We start from the raw sequence: 20,885 nt of genomic DNA, 5'->3' as shown, positions 1-20,885 counted from the left end.
TCAAACGCGAGGGGGCGGTTGGCCTAGCTAGTGACGTCATGTCAGCCACACCCGACAACAGCTCTCTTGAGCGTTACGTCACCTCCGTTCGGCCGCTGCCGATTTCTGTTCCGGTGCCAATCCTTATTTGGGCAAAGCTACGCCCGGTGACTGCACGCTCATTAACATAATGTGTCCGTTAAAGCCGTCCGCTCAGTGTGGGAGGAGAGTGTCTTGTATTCCGGAAGTGACGTCACCTGCTGCCGCGTGACGTCACGAGGAAACCTGAAGCTGCCGCTTCGTGCGTGAACTGAAATCCGAGGTGAGAAATTCTCATCGCGGTTGTGGTGGTTGTTGTGGTGGTTGTTGTGGTTGTTGTTGTGGTGGTTTTTGTTGTGGTGGTTGTTGTTGTGGTGGTTGTTGTTGTGGTGGTTGTTGTTGTGGTGGTTGTGGTTGTTGTGGTGGTGATTGTGGTGGTGGTTGTGGTGGTGGTTGTGGTGGTGGTTGTGGTGGTTGTGGTTGTTGTGGTGGTGGTTGTGGTGGTGGTTGTGGTGGTGGTGTTGGTGGTTGTGGTGGTGGTTGTTGTTTACCGAGGTAGAGCCTCGCTCTCTCTCGTAGGGATGTCAATTGAGTAGCAGCGAGCATGGAAGCGATGTCCAGGTTGGAACTTTACAGCACGGGGCCTAGCCACGCAGGGCCTTGCCTCCTGCCCTCGCCTGATCGCGTTTGCTTCAATTCTCTTGCTTAGTTGAGCAATCTTTGTAAGAATGTAATCGACCAGGCTATGCGTTAATTTTGTGTTGACCGACTCTCTGTGTTGCATTGCATTACATTTCCAAATTTTACTCAGTTTGTTTGATTAAGTGTGCTTTCTCTCTGTGTCCTGTTATTATTTACTGCAGTCACCAAAGCTCCAATCTCTCATTGGCACAAGGCCGTAATTGTAATATATTATAATAATTATAATATATATTGGGCGACACACACTGTTGTATATATGTTTTATGAAAATTGATGAAAATAATGAAAATTAAATGAAAGTTGAAATTTGCATAATTTATCCGAAATTTTGTTAATTAGTGTAATTATGCGCATAAATTATGCTGATTCGAGAGATAATCGTATTAATTTATGCGAGTGGGCGTGGTTAGGATAATGCAGGTCGTTATGGATTATCAGGTCGAGCCTCAGTGACTAGGATTGTGCTATGAATTGGAATGACGCAATTTATCGTATGCAGTGACGCAGGCGTTGTGAGCGTGAATGAGAGAGAGTCGATTCGACTCTGCTCTTTAATTCCGTATTATCGATAAGGATACGATTACTCTCGATTGAACATTACGAATTATGTGTGTTATGGATTATGTGTGGTGATAGTGTGCTTATGATAGGTCCCCAGGATTCAGATCTCATACACAGAACAATATTATGCAGAATTTCAGGAAGAATCACACACAAACCTTCTGCTTTAATCAATTTTATTTCTAGCAAAATTTAATTTTTGGATAATATGAAAACTCAATCTCGGGATTTTGGAATTTCAACACAGCGTTAACATGATACCATCACGATTGCGTTGTTTCACCTCGATAGCGGCACCTGTGGTTAATTCCCGACGCGTAGCGCAATCGATCGGTTGTTGAGAGAGAGATTAAAAACATGCGAACTATTCTATCAAACCTTAACTTTATAATATGCAAACTCGTATACTTGAATTGTTACACAACACGGCACTCGGTCTTTGATTCGTATCCAATCCTTAACACATTCTAATATGCGAAATTATTATGCTTGAAATCGTCAGCACAGTACCACGGCGATGTTCGTTCATTAATTCATCAACGATTATGCAATTAAAGCGTTCGACTGAAATAATTCTGATTGCCTCATCAATGTAACTCAATGGGTGGCGATGTTTTTCGTTATCAGCTAATAGTTGACGCAGTTATCATGAGTCTTGTATGTTTAATGGGAGGGTTGTTGATTTCTTGCGTTGAGCAAACGCCTAGGTTGATTTCCTTGTAAAAAAAAAATGTTTGTTCATTGTGTAGCGGTGGGGGAGTGAGGAGGGAGTGTGGGGGAGGGGCATACGAACGACTGACAGTTTCTGTCCACCGCTGGCTGGAAGAGTCAGCACGACGCTCGCCGTCGTCGCGCCGATGGGTGTTGAGTGCGGGGCCGCTGCCCTCTCAGCCCTGGTGACGCGAAGTTGCGCGCTGTAGCACGCTGGTGGCACGCTGTTGGCACGCGCTGGTGCTGGTGGCACGCTGGTGGCGCGCTGTTGGCACGCGCTGGTGCTGATGCTGGTGCTGATGGCACGCTGGTGGCGCGCGCTCCCTCTCCTTGAAGATGCGCGAACGCGCCCGTGCTGGTTCGCTGATAGCAGTTTCTCTCCACTGCTGGCTGAGCTGCTGCACGCTCTTGCTTGGCGTTGCTGGCCGCGCTCCCTCTCCTTGAAGATGCGCGAACGCGCCCGTGCTGATTCGCTGACAGCAGTTTCCTCCACTGCTGGATGAGCTGCGCCGGTGCGCGCTCTTTCCCCTGCTGTAGTATCTGACGCTGCGCTCGCGGGCGACAGGTCAAGTTTTTCTTCTGCTGAGTGAGCCGAGTCGCACGCGCTCTCTTTGTTGAGGTTGTTGGCGGCTCTCTGACAGCAGGTTTCCTCCACTGCTGTATAACTCAAGTCGCACGCGCTTGGTCACTGGTTTGCTGAAGTTGTTGGCGGCTGCTCGTGCTTTTCCGCTGCTGGTTGAGCCACGTTGCACGTGCTTTCCTCGTGGAGATGCTCGAGCGCTCTCAGCGCTGATTCGCTGATACTTTTTTGGCGGCTGGCCAAGCTTTTTCTTCAGTTGAGTGAGTTGAGTCGCACGTGCTCTCTCTGTTGAAGTGCGCGAACGCGCCCGTGCTGGTTCGCTGACAGCAGGTTTCCTCCACTGCTGTATGGCTCACTTTTGTTGATACATCGCCACTCAGCGATCATCGCTACTCAGCGAGGCTCGGAGCCAGCCGCTCCATGCGACTGCTCGTCCTGTGGACGTCTTGACTCGCTGATCTGTCTTGACTCTTGACTTAACTTCACTGACTTTTGAAAAATGCGGCTGACCGTTATATTCAAAGACAATTCTCTCTGCGCAGTGGAAAAGGGGGGGGCGGGGTCTGTGTGTGTGAGTTCGTGTGGTTGTACAGATGGCTCCTGCGATAACGATCTGTTTGCCCTGGCGTGAAATTCCTCTCTCGCGCTCTTCGGGAGAGACAAAGGTGGTCGGGAGCACCTATCTCTTTATACTTTCGACTTGTATTTCTCAAATACCATTTGGTCCCATGTTCGCCACGACTCGTGTTTGTAGCTACGTCCTCCTGACACCTCTCGGTTTACCGAGGTTCGAAATGTTATGATGGAATTATTAAAAAGAAAAATAATTTTCATCCTGAGTTTAAGAGGTCCGTTTCCAGATTGTTGGAATCCATATCCCTTGGTTCTGTAAGGTTCTATAATGGAATATCGTTTAAGGTTAACACATTATTGTTAATGTTATTTTGCAATTTCTTTAAAACGTGTTTGTCTGGTTGCCGTGTGTGGGGTGGGGTGTGTCTCCTCATCAAACCCGGCTGGCTTTTCCAGATGGCCCCTTGTGATAAGGTGTAATTCCTGCTTCTCCGCGCTGTGAGAGAAACAAAGATGGTCGGGGTTGCTTGGGATATTGTTTAAACTCTTTCGTAAGTTTGCCCGTTCGCCTCATTCCTTCTCGATAACCTTTGATGTGACTCGGTATTTTGTCTCCAAGCTTTGTTTTAACAGTAAAAGTATTAAAGGTGAAAATCATTTGATAGCGAATTAATTATTGGATAATAATTCACTGATGTATCTGGTGGCCTGGTCTTGATTGGAGTGAGCGCGAGGACCGCTAACTTTAGCTCATTCTTGTTATTGCATTTTAAATTTGAACCGTTGTTTTAAAAAAAAAATAGTTTAACCCGTGGGCGTCCTCATTTCTGGCTTGCGGGAGGGCTTCCCTCTGCTTGACCTCCCTTAGGGCACATCAAACTCTTGTTCATCTGGAGATCTTCGCAGATAGCTGCTAACATCCTCGCCTCGAGAGTTTTATTATTTCTTTATTTATTAATGGCCTGTTTATGACCGACACCTGGTTTTTTGTGTGCCTGGCTTACGGGTTTTATTAATTATTTTGTTTCGTTTGTTAAAAAAAAAATATGATATATATAACGGCAAATATTATTGTTAATATCAATTTTGGAAAAAGGCTCATATACAACACAGTGAAAGGCAGCAAGGTATCTGACAGAAAACGGGCTAGTCTAAAGGTAGGGGAGTTGATCGTGGATACGATGGGTCGTAGTGGGGTGCCTTCTTTATGAATCTTGGGAAGACCATAGAATCTAGGGGGTCTTGCAGCAGAAGGTTTTAGGGAGGGACGTTTAGTTGGGTCGATTAGGGAGGTCGAACTAGTGATGATCTTGTTGGTTTTTATCGCTAGGCTATTAGTGGGGTCATTTTTTTATTTTTGAGTAATTTCCATCGTTGAGCAGATTCTGGATTTTGTTGTTGTATGAATCTTTATCCATAATAACAGTAGCGTTTCCTTAAATGTCGTGATCTAAGCGTGGCTTCTTCCACTCCAGCGCTGTCCTCCAGACAGGCTCGTCTCTTCACCTGATGAAGGCCGCTTGTGTTGTGGCCGAAACGTCGTGATTATTGTTGTTTTATTATTTACCTACGTGACTTTACCGAATAGAACCAAAGAGTATGGATCCTTGCAGTCACGAAAGCTTTAAATCTAGAATTGTGGTGGTGGTTGTTGTGGTGGTGGGTGTTGTGGTGGTGGTTGTGGTGGTTGTTGTTGTGTTGATGGTTGTGGTGGTTGTTGTGGTGATGGTTGTGGTGGTGTTTGCTGTAGTGGTGGTGGTTGTGGTGGTTGTGGTGATGGTTGTTGTGGTTGTTGTGGTGTTTGTTGTTGTGTTGGTGGTTGTGGTGGTGGTTGTTGTGGTGGTTGTTGTGGTTATTGTGGTGGTTATGGTGGTGGTTGTGGTGGTTGTTGTGGTGGTTGTTGTAGTTTTGGTGGTGGTTGTGGTGGTGGTTGTTGTGGTGGTAGTTCTGGTGATTGTGGTTGTGGTGGTGGCTGTGGTGGTTGTTGTGGTGGTTGTGATTGTGGGGGTTGTGGTTGTGGTGGTGGCTGTGGTGGTGGTTGTTGTGGTGATAGTTGTGGTGGTGATTGTTGTGGTAGTGGTTGTTGTGGTGGTAGTTCTGGTGATTGTGGTGGTGGTTGTTGTGGTAGTGGTTGTTGTGGTAGTGGTTGTTGTCGTAGTGGTTGTGGGGGTGGTGGTTGTTGTGGTGGTTGTGGTTGTGGGGGTTGTGGTTGTGGTAGTGGCTGTGGTGGTGGTTGTTGTGGTGATAGTTGTGGTGGTGATTGTTGTGGTAGTGGTTGTTGTGCTAGTGGTTGTTGTTGTGGTGGTGGTGTTTGTTGTAGTTGTGGTGGTTGTGGTTGTTATGGTGGTAATGGTTGTTGTGGTGTTTGTTGTTGTTGTGGTGGTTGTGGTGGTGGTTGTTGTGGTGGTTGTCATGGTGGTTGTTGTGGTGGTTGTACACCCAGGACCCCATTCCAACCTAAAGTGGCCTGGTCTCAGTTATCTGATGAAAGTTGCAAGCGAGAATTTCATCATCGCTTGCGGCTGGGATTGGCATCGTCCCCGACTCCTCCTGATGTCGAGGGTAAATGGGCGAGGTTTAGGACTGTGACTCATGCAGCTGCAATGGCTGCTTTGGGTACGCGGTCCAGACCTCCCCAGACACCCTGGATGACAGAGGAGTTGTTCACGATGGTTGAGAAAAAGCGACAGGCCCACTGTCATCGGCTACAGAATCCCACGTCAGAGAATGAGGAGGCTTACCGCAGCCTTCGCTCGGAGGTTCGGAGAGCCGTGAGGCGCTGCAAGGATGGGTGGTGGTCGCGGGTTGCTGAGGAGATGGAGTCTGCCTCAGTGGCCCGTGATCACAAATCTCTATTTAACTCCATCAAAAAAGTAACCTGCAGCGCCACACCTATTACCATCATTAGGGGAAAAAACGGTGATCCAATTTCCGACCCCCAGGAACAGGTTCGCAGATTTGCTGAGCATTTCTGTGAGGTCCTGGGGGAGGGAAAATCCCTCAGCCAGGAAAACATCGTGGCACAAAGTGAGGATGACCCTGCTGAGGCTGCGGTGCCTCAAATATTGGATGAAGTCACCCCCTGTGAGTGGCTGGCTGAGGTGCCATCTGCTGAGGAAGTATTGAAGGCGATCCGGAGTCTGAGACCAGGAAAGGCAGCGGGCAGAGATGATCTCCCAAGCGAAATGCTGAGGGAGGGTGGCGTTTGTGCACAGACTGCCCTATATGACATCATAACAACAGTCTGGACCACTGGACGGGTTCCGCAGGATTGGAAGGATGCCCTGGTGGTCCCCCTTTTTAAGAAGGGGGACCGCACAGACTGTAACAACTACAGGGGCATCTCACTCCTCAGTGTGCCGGGAAAGGTCCTGGCAAGGATTATTCAGCATCGCCTTGCCAGGCACGCTGAGGAGAGGCTTGCGGAGCCCCAATGCGGTTTCAGGAAAGGGCGGTCCTGCACAGATGCCATATTTTCTGTCCGTCTGCTACAGCAGAGGTGTAGGGAATTCCAACAAGACCTACATCTCTGCTTTATTGACCTGGTCAAGGCCTATGATACCATCAGTAGGCCTGGGCTCTGGGTCGTTCTTCATGCTTTTGGAGTACCTGACCCTCTGCTCACGATCATTAAGGACCTTCATGATGGTGAGCGGGCCCGGGTAAAACTACGTGGCCGGGAGTCAGAGCCATTCCCTGTACACCTTGGGGTGCGACAGGGATGTCCTCTGGCTCCCACATTATTTAACATCTATTTTGACCACGTAGTTCGTGAAGCCTTCAATAGCTGTACCGGGGGAATCTCCATATGGTACAGATATAATGGGAGGCTAATCGATGCCCGGGTGCGGTCAAGGGATGGCTCCCTATTGCTCAACCACGTTATGTATGCTGATGACTTGGTAATAGCTGCTCAGTCAGAGGAGGAGTTGGAGACGCTGCTGCTGAGACTGGAGCGTGCCACTAAGAGGTGGGGCCTTACCATCAGCCCCACCAAAACTAAGCACCTGCCTGGGTATTTTGTACCATCGGACACTCCACCCCCACAACTCCCAATCGGTGATGGGGCAGTTGTGGAGAGAGTGGAGAGTTTCCCATACCTGGAGTGTGCTTATGACTGGCTCCAGTTTAACAGCAGAGGTCTCACTCCGAATCAGTCGAGCGGCAATATCTTTTCATCGGTTGCGTAACGCTGTGTGGAAGCTACCTGGTCTGTCGCTCCGCACTAAGCTTCAGGTCTTCTCGGCCACGGTCATTCCCTCCCTTCTCTACGCTTGCGAAACGTGGACCCCCCTAATGGAACATCTTCGCCGGTTAGAAGCATTTAGGCTGGCCTGCCTACGATCCATCCTGGGTTTAACCAGACTGGATTGTGTGAGGAGCTCACAAATCCTTGAAAGATCTGGGCAGGGTCCCATCGGTGAGCTCCTCCGGCAGGCAAGGCTGCGATGGCTGGGTCATGTAGCCCGCATGCCCAGCCACCGCATGCCGAAACAGCTTTTGTTTGGCCGGATTGAGGGGGCTAAGCGGGCGCGGCACGGGCTAGAGAAGAGATGGAGTGATGTGGTACAGGAGGACGTGGAGCTGAGTGGACTTGCCGATGACTGGTACCAGCGGTGTCAAGATCGGCCTCTGTGGAGGAGGCTCGTGAAGGATGCTACTGGGCAGTTGGAGGCAGTCGCCCTCCAACAACAACGGAGGGCGGAGGAGCGACGCTCACAACAGCGAGCGGAGCGCCGGGTGGCTAAAGCACAGCAAGTTGGCACAGTAGGGGGCACAGGTGGTGCATCAGCCAGTCATCTCAGTCAGTCGACCCGTGGCACCTGGGTCTGCCCCGTGACCTCCTGCCAGCGGGCGTTCGACACTTCACGTGGCCTCAGGGTGCACATAGCCTGGCACAAGCGTCGTGGTGACGTCACCGCCACTTAGTGGCGAATGGCGGTTGTTGTTGTTGTTGTGGTGGTTGTGGTGGTGGTTGTTGTAGTTATTGTGGTGGTTGTGGTTGCTGTGGTGGTTGTTGTGGTGGTTGTTGTTGTGGTTGTTGTGGTGGTGGTTGTTGTGGTGGTGGTTGTTGTGGTGGTGGTTGTTGTGGTGGTGGTTGTTGTGGTGGTTGTGGTGGTGGTTGATGTGGTGGTTGTTGTAGTGGTGGTGGTTGTTGTGGTGGTGGTTGTGGTGGTGGTTGTTGTTTACCGAGGTAGAGCCTCGCTGCCTCCCTCGTAGGGATGTCAATTGAGTAGCAGCGAGCATGGAAGCGATGTCCAGGTTGGAACTTTACAGCGCGGGGCCTAGCCACCCGGGGCCTTGCCTCCTGCCCTCGCCTGATCGCGTTTGCTTCAATTCTCTCGCTTAAGTTTAATTTGTCTTCACTCGGCTCGCCACTTTGTCACTTTGTTTTACTTGTTGTGGTGGTGGTTATTGTGGTGGTTGTGGTGGTGGTTGTGGTGGTTGTTGTGGTGGTTGTTGTGTTGGTGGTTGTGGTGGTTAATGTGGTGGTGGTTGTGGTGGTGGTGGTTGTTGTGGTGGTTGTGGTGGTTGTTGTGGTGGTGGTGGCTGTGGTAGTTGTTGTAGTGGTGGTTTTGGTGGTGTTTGTGGTTGTGGTGGTTGTTGTGGTTGTTGTGGTGTTTGTGGTGGTGGTGGTTGTTGTGGTGGTGGTTGTTGTGTTGGTGGTTGTGGTAGTGTTTGCTGTAGTGGTGGTGGTTGTGGTGGTTGTGGTGATGGTTGTTGTGGTTGTTGTGGTGTTTGTTGTTGTGTTGGTGGTTGTGGTGGTGGTTGTTGTGGTTATTGTGGTGGTTATGGTGGTGGTTGTGGTGGTTGTTGTGGTTTTGGTGGTGGTGGTTTTGGTGGTGGTTGTGGTGGTGGTTGTTGTGGTGATAGTTGTGGTGGTGATTGTTGTGGTAGTGGTTGTTGTGGTGGTAGTTCTGGTGATTGTGGTTGTGGTGGTGGTTGTTGTGGTAGTGGTTGTTGTGGTGTTTGTGGTGGTGGTTGTGGTGGTGGTTGTTGTGGTGGTTGTTGTGTTGGTGGTTGTGGTGGTTGTGGTGGTGGTTGTGGTGGTGGTTGTTGTGCTGGTGGCTGTGGTGGTTGTTGTAGTGGTGGTTGTGGTGGTGTTTGTGGTTGTGGTGGTGTTTGTGGTAGTGGTGGTTGTTGTGGTGTTTGTTGTTGTGGTGGTGGTTGTGGTGGTGGTTGTTGTGGTGGTGGTTGTTGTGGTGGTGGTTGTGGTGGTGGTGGTGGTTGTGGTGGTGGTTGTTGTGGTAGTGGGTGTTGTGGTGGTGGTTGTGGTGGTTGTGGTGGTTGTTGTTGTGTTGATGGTTGTGGTGGTTGTTGTTGTGGTGATGGTTGTGGTGGTGTTTGCTGTAGTGGTGGTGGTTGTGGTGGTTGTGGTGATGGTTGTTGTGGTTGTTGTGGTGTTTGTTGTTGTGGTGGTTGTGGTGGTGGTTGTTGTGGTGGTGGTTGTTGTGGTTATTGTGGTGGTTGTGGTGGTTGTTGTGGTTTTGGTGGTGGTTGTGGTGGTGGTTCTGGTGATTGTGGATGTGGTGGTGGCTGTGGTGGTTGTTGTGGTGGTTGTGATTGTGGGGGTTGTGGTTGTGGTGGTGGCTGTGGTGGTGGTTGTTGTGGTGATAGTTGTGGTGGTTATTGTTGTGGTAGTGGTTGTTGTGGTGGTAGTTCTGGTGATTGTGGTTGTGGTGGTGGTTGTTGTGGTAGTGGTTGTTGTGGTAGTGGTTGTTGTGGTGATAGTTGTGGTGGTGATTGTTGTGGTAGTGGTTGTTGTGCTAGTGGTTGTTGTTGTGGTGGTGGTGTTTGTTGTAGTGGTGGTGGTTGTGGTTGTTATGGTGGTAATGGTTGTTGTGGTGTTTGTTGTTGTTGTGGTGGTGGTTGTTGTGGTGGTTGTCATGGTGGTTGTTGTGGTGGTTGTGGTTTTGGAGGTGGTTGTGGTGGTGGTTCTGGTGATTGTGGTTGTGGTGGTGGCTGTGGTGGTTGTTGTGGTGATTGTGATTGTGGGGGTTGTGGTTGTGGTGGTGGCTGTGGTGGTGGTTGTTGTGGTGATAGTTGTGGTGGTTATTGTTGTGGTAGTGGTTGTTGTGGTGGTAGTTCTGGTGATTGTGGTTGTGGTGGTGGTTGTTGTGGTAGTGGTTGTTGTGGTAGTGGTTGTTGTGGTAGTGGTTGTGGGGTGGTGGTTGTGGTTGTGGGGGTTGTGGTTGTGGTGGTGGCTGTGGTGGTGGTGGTTGTTGTGGTGATAGTTGTGGTGGTGATTGTTGTGGTAGTGGTTGTTGTGCTAGTGGTTGTTGTTGTGGTGGTGGTGTTTGTTGTAGTGGTGGTGGTTGTGGTTGTTATGGTGGTAATGGTTGTTGTGGTGTTTGTTGTTGTTGTGGTGGTGGTGGTTGTGGTTGCTGTGGTGGTTGTTGTGGTGGTGGTTGTTGTTGTGGTTGTTGTTGTGGTGGTGGTTGTTGTGGTGGTGGTTGTTGTGGTGGTGGTTGTGGTGGTGGTTGATGTGGTGGTGGTTGTGGTGGTGGTTGTTGTGTTGGTGGTGGTTGTAGTGGTGGTGGTGGTTGTGGTGGTGGTTGTTGTTTACAGAGGTAGAGCCTCGCTGTCTCTCTCGTAGGGATGTCAATTGAGTAGCAGCGAGCATGGAAGCGATGTCCAGGTTGGAACTTTACAGCGCGGGGCCTAGCCACCCGGGGCCTTGCCTCCTGCCCTCGCCTGATCGCGTTTGCTTCAATTCTATCGCTTAAGTTTAATTTGTCTTCACTCGGCTCGCCACTTTGTCACTTTGTTTTACTTTTAAATATTCACGCAGTTTTTATTTCATTCTTTTTTTACCAGGCCAGGCCCGCTTGAGCTGCTGTGCTGCTTTTGTTTTTAGAAGCGACCTGCCGACATCACAAGGTGAGGCTCGTCAACAGCGTGGCGGTGTTCACTCTAGACGCGTGGCGGTGTTCACTCTAGACGTGTGGCGGTGTTCACTCTAGACGTGTGGCGGTGTTCACTCTAGACGCGTGGCGGTGTTCACTCTAGACGCGTGGCGGTGTTCACTCTAGACGCGTGGCGGTGTTCACCCTAGACGCGTGGTGGTGTTCACACTCTACATGTGGAGGGGAACCCCGGGTATCGGGAAGGAAATCCACGCAACCACGGGAAGAGAGATAGAGACACACAACTTCGGCTGTGTTGATTGATCCTCAATGAATTTGCTTGGTGGAGTGAGGAAGCATTAATTCTGAGAAGGTGAACGTGGCCAGGCGTGGGTCTGGACACACCATCACCTGTGTAGCATGCCAGTCCGTGACAGTGGTGGAGCCAGTGGGGGTGGGGTGGCACGTGCCCCCCCAACAGTCCGATCGAAATCCCTAATTTCGATTGGATCATTGGGGTTTATTAGTAACTAGCTTCACTACCCGGCTTCGCCCGGAACTTGGATTCTTGTCTTGGATATATTTCATATTACCTTATATTTCACTGAAAAACCCTTAAATGTTGATGCTTGCAAGAAGGTAAAAAGCCAAAACAAATTAAGTTACCTAAATCGGTTGTTTTCACTCAAGGAAATTTAACCTTAATCCACTTCTACGCAAGGTCGATTTTCGCCACTCTGGAATGAATGACGTGGCGAGCTGAAAATAGTCGCGTTCACTTAGAAATTCCAAACAGCATAAGCTGTGAAAATTTCATGACGCCAAAGCTCAGCGTTGGAGAGGTTTTGCTGCTTCACACAAACAAACAGATGTAATTTTCTGCTTCATATTTAAGATAGCCGTTCTACCCGTTCTTCGCACGGATATGTATTGAAACTCCGAGAAACCAATGGCTTCATCGGCCAGGAGCGACGCGCCACCTAAAATCTCCCGGCACGCTGTGAACAGCTCTAAGCATTGCAGAGCGCTTAACTCAGGTGTGTTGCGGGTTGACGTAACAAACTTCATGGTCATACAAAATACAAAAATATATTTTTATAATAAAGTATTAAAGCTTTCGTGACTGCATAAAATTACTCAATTTTTTTTCGGTAAAGTCACGTATGTAGAAATACAATAAAATTATATTTAAACAAAAAAACAAAAAACAATCACGACGCTTCGATCACAATGCAAGCGATCTTCATCAGGTGTCAAGAACAAATCACGGAGGTAAATACAACAAAAAGATGAGAGACGAGAATTCAACAAACCTGAAAAAACATGTCAAGCACATCCAGTCAGGCCAACAACACAGACACTTCCTAGCGGACCACGAATTTCAGAAGAGTGTTAAATTTCGTGTTCAACCTTTGGATTGCAAATACCAGCATAGATAGAATAAAAATACGAGGTACAAGGTCAGTAGAAATACATATACATGTCCACCAAGAGGTAAGGGGGGAGGAAAGACGGACAGGGAGGCAGAGAGAGAGGGGGGGGGGGGCGGAGGGATGAACAGAAGCTTAAATAGGAAATACGGTTGGAGGGGGGGAGGGGCCAGAGCGAGAGCGGCAGCTCAAACACGCACATCTTACACATACAAAACGGCAGCTCAAAAAAGGACCACCTCTTGTAGATACAAAACGGCAGCTCAAAAAATGACCACCTCTTGTAAATACAAAATGTCAGCTCAAAAAAGGGCACATCTTACACGTAATTACAACGGTAACTTCCCCGTAGAAGTGTGATAATAAAGTATTAAAGCTTTCGTGACCGCATAAAATTACTCATTGTTTTTTTTTGTAAAGTCACGTATGTAGAACCTCGTATTTTTCATTCTATCTATGCTGGTATGTGCAATCCAAAGGTTGAATACGAAATTTAACACTCTCCTGAAATTCGTGGTCCGCCAGGAAGTGTCTAACTGTGTTGTTGGCCTGACTGGATGTGCTTCACATAATGTTTTTCAGGTTTGTTGAATTCTCGTCTCTCATCTTTTTGTTGTATTTACCTCCGTGATTTGTTCTTGACACCTGATGAAGATCGCTTGCGTTGTGATCGAAACGCCGTGATTGTTTTTTTGTTTTAATATAATTTTATTGTATTTCTACATACGTGACTTTACCGAAAAAACCAATGAGTCATTTTATGCAGTCACGAAAGCTTTAATACTTTATTATCACACTTCTACGGGGAAGTTACCGTTGTACTTATGTGTAAGATGTGCCCTTTTTTGAGCTGCCGTTTTGTATTTACAAGAGGTGGTCCTTTTTTGAGCTGCCATTTTGTATTTACAAGAGGTGGTCCTTTTTTGAGCTGCCGTTTTGTATGTGTAAGATGTGCGTTTTTTATCTGCCGCTCTCGCTCTGGCCCCTCTCCCCCTCCAACCGTATTTCCTATTTAAGCTTCTGTTCATCCCTCCGCACCTCCCCCTCTCTCTCTCTCTCTGCCTCCCTGTCCGTCTTTCCTCCCTCCTTATATTTTTATACTTTGTTCATTGTGTACAGTACGGAACCTACCCACATGCCAAATTTCAAGTGTGTAGCATGTTGGGAAGTATGCTAAACACTTTCGAACAGACACACATATCCACACATTTCCCTTTTATATATATATAGATAAATCAGCATTTTGCGACCCCCCCACTGCCACCGTTTGGCATATTATTACGTGCCAGGGACTCTATGAGAGGACAACAGTCCGAGTCCAAAATTGGCAATAAGTCACGGCAAAGCTGTTACAAGCGACTCACAGAATTGTGCGCAGTTGTGTATACAGTACACGACTTCCCTGATGGCAAACACTTTCAGCGAGCGCGGTGCCTATCATACGCGTCAAATAAAAAGCAAGGGACAAGTCCTTACTAACTAACAACTCCTTACAACTCCTTACTAACAACTCCTTACTAACAACTCCTCGCTTACTAACAACTCCTTACATACTAACAACTTACTTACTAACAACTCCTTACTTACTAACAACTCCTATCATTTTTCATTGCTGAAGGGGTTGCCCCATCTTCCTGAAAATCCTGGCTCCACCTCTGAGTGTGTGACAGGGTCAAGTTTGTATTTTGCAGTAAAGTCTATTAACTCTATTGAGCACGGAGGTTATATCAAAACAGTTTATTTTTTATTTCCTCTGGAACTTTTTGTAAAAATGGAGTCAGGAAGTTATCACAGCACATGTGCAGTTGAAGTCAGAACTGTTCATCCCAGCATTCAAGGACATCTGTGCCTGGCTTCACACCTCTAAGTTGCGATTGAACATTAATTTATGCATTTCTGCATAACACAAACAGTATTATTTTCAACACCCTTTGGTATGTCAGCTGAATTTAGCTTTCATAAATATTCCTTTTGAAGCCAGATAGCCGAAATTGTGTGCTCGGAGTTTTGGGTTAACATTCATTTTGAAGATACGAGGGCTTCCAGGCATGTTTATGACATTCGCCCTCTCGTTGTGTGCCATAACAGCCCGTGTGATGAATTTGGGACACTTTTTCACTATATCATAAATATATGAATAAGTATAGACATGTAAGTCACCTTTGACTGTGTATATGCATTCCTCTGTGCATCAATACTGACGTGTAGATGGTGTGGATATTCTTTTTTTTCTCTCTGCAGCTGTCGCTTCCTCTGCAGAATTTGTCTGATGGAGCAAAGGCACTCAGCGCAGCTCGGTGCAAAAAGGCATCAATGCAACCGGCGTGCAAACAGCACGGATAGTACTGAACATTTGACACGGCACCAGATAACTCACACAGGAGAGAAACCCTTCAAGTGCAGTGTGTGCGGGAAGGCATTTTCACCGTCATCTGCTCTTGTAGCACACCAGAGAACACACACGGGAAATAAACCCTTCAAGTGCAGTGTGTGTGGGAAGGCGTTCACACAGTCATCTACTCTTGTAACACACCAGAGAACTCACACAGGAGAGAACCCCTTCAAGTGCAGTGTGTGTGGGAAGGCGTTTTCAGATTTATCTCCTCTTGTAACACACCAGAGAACACACACGGGAGAGAAACCCTTCAAGTGCAGTGTGTGTGGGAAGGCGTTTGCACGTTCATCTACTCTTGTAGAACACCAGAGAACACACATGGGAGAGAAACCCTTCAAGTGCAGTGTGTGTGGGAAGGCGTTTGCACGTTCATCTACTCTTGTAGAACACCAGAGAACACACACGGGAGAGAAACCCTTCAAGTGCAGTGTGTGTGGGAAGGCGTTTGCACATTCATCACATCTTCAAGTACACCAGAGAACTCACACGGGAGAGAAACCCTTCAAGTGCAGTGTGTGTGGGAAGGCGTTTTCAGATTCATCTGCTCTTGTAAAACACCAGAGAACACACACAGGAGAGAAACCCTTCAAGTGCAGTGTGTGTGGGAAGGCGTTTGCACGATCATCTACTCTTATAAAACACCAGAGTACACACACAGGAGAGAAACCCTTCAAGTGCAGTGTGTGTGGGAAGGCGTTTGCACGTTCATCTACTCTTGTAGAACACCAGAGAACACACATGGGAGAGAAACCCTTCAAGTGCAGTGTGTGTGGGAAGGCGTTCACGCAGTCATCTACTCTTGTAACACACCAGAGAACTCACACAGGAGAGAAACCCTTCAAGTGCAGTGTGTGTGGGAAGGCGTTTGCACGTTCATCTACTCTTGTAGAACACCAGAGAACACACACGGGAGAGAAACCCTTCAAGTGCAGTGTGTGTGGGAAGGCGTTTGCACATTCATCACATCTTCAAGTACACCAGAGAACTCACACGGGAGAGAAACCCTTCAAGTGCAGTGTGTGTGGGAAGGCGTTTTCAGATTCATCTGCTCTTGTAAAACACCAGAGAACACACACAGGAGAGAAACCCTTCAAGTGCAGTGTGTGTGGGAAGGCGTTTGCACGATCATCTACTCTTATAAAACACCAGAGTACACACACAGGAGAGAAACCCTTCAAGTGCAGTGTGTGTGGGAAGGCGTTTGCACATTCATCTACTCTTAAAAAACACCAGAGAACACACACAGGAGAGAAACCCTTCAAGTGCAGTGTGTGTGGGAAGGCGTTTGCACAGTCACCACATCTTCAAAAACACAAGAGAACTCGCAAGCATCAGAAGACCCACAAGGAGTGGAGTCTGAAATCAGCTTGTGGAAGTCAAAGTGGCGCAATGAGCCCATCCCTCATGAAACAAGAACCGGAAGAAAATCCAAGCTTGGACACTTTTAAAGGTATCGAGGTGAAATATAAAGAGGTGAAGGTGAAATATGAACAAGTGATGGTGAAGAGCGAAGAAGTGAAGGTAAAATGTGAAGATGATTCAACTCCAAAGTCGGACCGACACATTAATGGAGGAAACGTGAAGCAGGAGGAGAATTCTGACTGTGAGGCAGAGCGAGGCAATTCTCAGCAGTTTGTGGAAGTGGAGGTGTGGGTGGACTTCCTCCGAGACAATACGAAGTCAATTGGAGACCCGTTAGATGTGTAAGCTTGAGACGATGTCGCTCCAATAGATGCACCTTTGTCACAGGCCTTTAATGACAATAAAGTTGAACACTTAATTCCTAGGTTCAACCTGCAGGGAAAGAGCAGCCAGTCTTTGTGGACCTGTGGGTTGGGTAGATCTCTAACCATGAGCGAGAGTCAATAAGCTCCCAAGCATTCACAAGGTTCTAATTATTCCAATTATATGGTGGTTGCTTAATCGCCTCTGGCAATTCGGAGTTTTGTATCGTATCTTGTCTCAAACACTCGAAGAGCACCCCCAAATAGCAGCTGCCCCTGTGTGGCACAAGGTGGTGGCCCTGGACCGGCCTGCATGTGTACAAGAGCCTGTCAGTAGGGGGTGATGGTTGATGTGGGATCTTGGTTGTGTAGTTTGTAGGTAATGTTTAGAATTTGATACATTTTGACGCAGACGCCAGCATGCAATGGCCAACTCGTTTTGGCGCAATAGCACGTTGTACATACACTGTTAAGCAGACGGTGCATATTTTTTTAAAATAGCTTCTTGTTAATGCGATGTAACCTTACTCATTGTTTTTTTCGGTAAAGTCACGTATGTAGAAATACAATAAAATTATATTAAATACAAAACATATCACGACGTTTAGATCACAACACAAGCGATCTTCACCAGGTGTCAAGGACAAATCATGGCAAGAACAAATCATGGATGTAAAAAAGATGAGAGACGAGAATTTAACAGACCTAAAAAACATGTGAAGCACAACCAGTCAGGCCAACAACACAGACACTTCCTGGCGGACCACGAATTTCAGAAGAGTGTTAAATTTCGTGTTCAACTTCTGGATTGCACAAACCAGCATAGACAGAGTGAAAATACGAGGTACATAGTCAGTAGGAAAGACGGAGAGGCAAAGAGAGAGAGAGGTGAACAGAAGCTTAAATAGGAAATAAGGTTGGGGGGGGGGGGAGCAAAAGGAGAGTGGCAGCTCATCTTGCGGCAGCTCAAAACAGCACATCTTGCATATACACAGAAGCGGGGGGGGGGGGGGGGGGTGGGAACAGGCTTGGGGTGCACCTGTAATTCAATTTTGTTCAGATGCCTGTCAATAATTAAGAATAAATACTTGTCTGATTGTGTACGTACATGTAACATTTTGTGTAAAAGGGTCAAACATTGAATAAGTGATGTTAGGACAAAGTGTATGTTTTGGAAGTAACCTGTATAGATAAGTCAGGTGAGACTCATTGTTCTTGTGATACAGGTCAAAGGGTATTTTATGTTTCAGGAAGCTTCTCCCTCTGGAGCAACTCATTGTCTTTGAAATAGGGAGCACACTCGGATCATTCATCAGTTACAAGGCATACCACTCAAAAGTTACACGTAGAGGAGATACATTCTCTACAACACGAATTATAATTTTGTATTACGTGTTGATGTAGATTTTCTCGAATTAGGACAAGAAATGGTCCTTGCTGATTAACGTCTGGATGTTCACAACCATGGCTTGAAGCAAGCCAGATCGCCTGCGGTGCCCCTCACAACCATTTACGGCCTGGGGCCAGGAAAGTCACGAAAAAAAATTGCACACGAACGACGCCTCCACGCAAGCTCCCGATGCTCCGTTTTGAAGTTTTAAAATGAAACAACTTTGAATTGTATTATTTTGAATTAGTTAATTGTATTTCTTCATTAAAAGCTTATTAATTGAAAACGATATTTCGTGTGAATTTTCTCGCGTCATTAAGTAGATGGCTTTGCCGGTGGTTTGGTTCGATGCGAACTTTCACCTGGTTGGGATCGCGGGATCCAGATGAGGCGACACAGAGCTGGCCGTGCGAGAAGACCGCCGTCCGCAAATTGATTCCAATGCGATCGAACGTCTGTCCCTGCGCCTCCATCGTTCATGCAGGGGACGCGTAGGTTTGCAGCGCCCCCTGCATGAAAACGACGGAACGTGCAGCGTTAGTCACGAAGTTGTGCGTAAGCGCCATAACAAGGCGCTGTCAGCTGACCTGCCACCACGTTCACGGGTCAACAGGGGGCAGCCGAGAGAGAGTGAGGTGTGTACGGGTCGACCAAAGTAAACCCCCGCCCCCACCCCCGTGACCCGAGAATAACATCCCTGACCCCCCACCCGTCTCTAAGGCCCCTTAAGATAAGACCTTCCAGAAGGTTCTGGGAGGGGGGGTTGGTGGTTCAGGAGGGGAGGGGTGACCCCGACCTGGGGTTAAAAGCCCGGCCCCCTGGACCGGCCGGGCAGTGTTCACCAACTCAAGCCTGAAGACATCCGAAGACCTGAAGACTGGACCAGCACCCAGGGACCCTCAACCGAGGCTCTTGTTAGAGCCGGGTTGTAGCGGACCAGAGGTGAGCTCCCGTACCCTGGCTGGGACGGGTCGTCCAGTCTTCCCTTAACGCCGGGCTAGGGGACCCGTGTGTAGCAGAGCCCGGAGTGTGCAGGCTGCGATAGAAGGGAGGCTGTCACTCGCGTAGGCTATCAAGTGGAAGGGGCTGTACTCCTTCGTGGTACAGTAGTGTGTAGAGCAGAGTTCAAAATAGTTATAATAAACGCGTTGCCTCAACCAGACGTCTACGTGTCGTTAGTTAAGGACACAACACTTATATAAAAGAGTTTAGCCAGTGGGTTTTGAAAGTACCTTCGTCTTCCAGAAATTAATTTCGCGTGAGCCCACCGCATTAAAACAATGCTCAGCTGAGCAGGGATAGCCACGGGGGTGGGGGGTCACCTTATCTTTGTCACGTGCCGTAGCTCACGTGACTTCTGCCGCGACAATGTCTGGATGTTTTCACCTGAGGACGACCGCTCGTGTTGCGATAGAAGCGTCGTGATTTATTTTATTTTTTCTACCTGCGTGACTTCACTCAAAGAACCAATGAGTATGAAAGACGTCTTGTCTGCTGATCTTGTTCATATCTGTCTACATTGATATCCCACATTGCTTACACGTACGCACCACATACAATGAAATAAATAGAAACTGGAACGACTTCCGGGGATGGGCAAAGATTGAGGAATCTCTTTCAGTGGAGCAAGTTCAGTTTGTTCGATTCAACATATCTCTGTCCATCTGTGTCTCTGTTCCCCTCTGTGTCTCTCTCTCTCACTGACTGTGTCTCTGTCGTCTCTGTATCTTTCTTTCTGTCTTCCTCTTGTTTGTGTCTGTCCACCTCTCTCTTGTCAGTCTCTGTGTGTGTCTATCAGCATCTTCCCAACCGTATTCAACTACTGTCAGTAGCAACATGCGCCAATTCAACTTTCATGGCCCACGACTACACGCAACTCAAACTTGCTCTGACTCTCTGTGTGTACGTTGAACTTATTTTGCACCATACGTAGCCAACCATGCTATCTGTGGGTCTCTGTGAGTCTCTGTGTGTATCTGGAACTTCTTTTGCACCGTACGTAGCCGAACCTGCACAGGAGGAGCGTCTTGTATCTGTGGAGCTGTGGGCTGGGTACATCTGTCAGCAGGAGCGAGAGACGATGAAGCTCCCAAGCATTCACTACGTTACCAACATCATATTTGCACTCATAAGTCGCTTGTCTAATTGCCTCAGCAACTCAGTGTTTCGTATCGAATCTAATCTCAAACAATCGAAGGACCCCCCCCCCCAAGTGGCAGCTGCCCCTGTGTGGCACAAGGTGGCCCTGCACCGGCCTTCACGTGGACATGAGTCTGTCGGTAGGGGGCGATCATTGGAGCGCCATCTCCGTTGTGTAGTTTCTGGATAATGTTTGGAATTACCCCAATTTTGACCGTGACACAAATATGCAATGACCTGCGCGTTGTGAATGATACAACGCTATGTTTTATAGCTGCCGTTAAGCAGACTGTGCATATTTTGGTGAATGTTACTGGGGTAGCCAGGTGTGTCTGTCGGTGTTGAACCTTGAATCTCTGCAATGAATAGAGAATGTGCTACCGTATTCTTGGTTCTTTCGGTAAAGTTACGTAAATAGAAAAAAAAATTGGAAAATAATAAATTGATGAAAAAATGCCATTGGTCGACTGACTTAGATGACTGGGCCCCGCACAGTGTGTACACACACACAGTGTACACACACACACAGTTGTTGCTGAGCTCACACACCCAAGGGGTCTCTGATCAAGGGAGGGAGCAAGGGAAAATGAATCTAAATCAACTTAAACTCCAACCCCGCTCTGTGACGTCACCACTCAGCATATACCTCATCGGCGTAAAAGGCCAGGGGGAGGTGTACCTCGCTAGTGACGTCACGTCACAAAGGTATTCATCCCACCCGGTCCACTGCGCCCTTGAGCGTGACGTCACCTCTTCCTGGGTCACTTCCCTTACCTGTTCAACTAGAATCCTTGTTTGGGCAAAGCTACTCCCGG

At 48.0% G+C, this 20,885-nt stretch overlaps 1 protein-coding gene across 2 annotated transcripts in view; it reads left to right on the top strand.

Moving 5' to 3' along the window:
- The window catches only part of LOC116957260 (uncharacterized), a 104,848-nt gene extending 86,631 nt beyond the window's left edge, over nucleotides 1-18,217 (top strand). The window contains exons 1-3 of one of the 2 annotated variants that reach the window (XM_076055413.1): nucleotides 227-301; nucleotides 10,964-11,026; nucleotides 14,664-18,217. In XM_076055413.1, the coding sequence (XP_075911528.1) occupies nucleotides 14,692-16,524 (1,833 nt within the window). In that variant the 5' untranslated portion in view covers nucleotides 227-301; nucleotides 10,964-11,026; nucleotides 14,664-14,691 and the 3' untranslated portion in view covers nucleotides 16,525-18,217. Of the gene's footprint in view, nucleotides 1-226; nucleotides 302-10,963; nucleotides 11,027-14,663 lie in introns of those variants that run through there. The other variant, XM_076055414.1, reaches the window with a different exon arrangement.
- Nucleotides 18,218-20,885: the final 2,668 nt, after the last annotated feature.

Source organism: Petromyzon marinus, chromosome 71, assembly GCF_048934315.1.
Source record: "Petromyzon marinus isolate PM22_M1 ecotype Great Lakes invasive population chromosome 71, UKy_Petmar_22M1.pri1.0, whole genome shotgun sequence".
Lineage (NCBI taxonomy): Eukaryota > Metazoa > Chordata > Hyperoartia > Petromyzontiformes > Petromyzontidae > Petromyzon > Petromyzon marinus.
The sequence above is the reverse complement of the archived record's forward strand: the minus strand, read 5'-3'. Positions and strand labels throughout refer to the sequence as shown.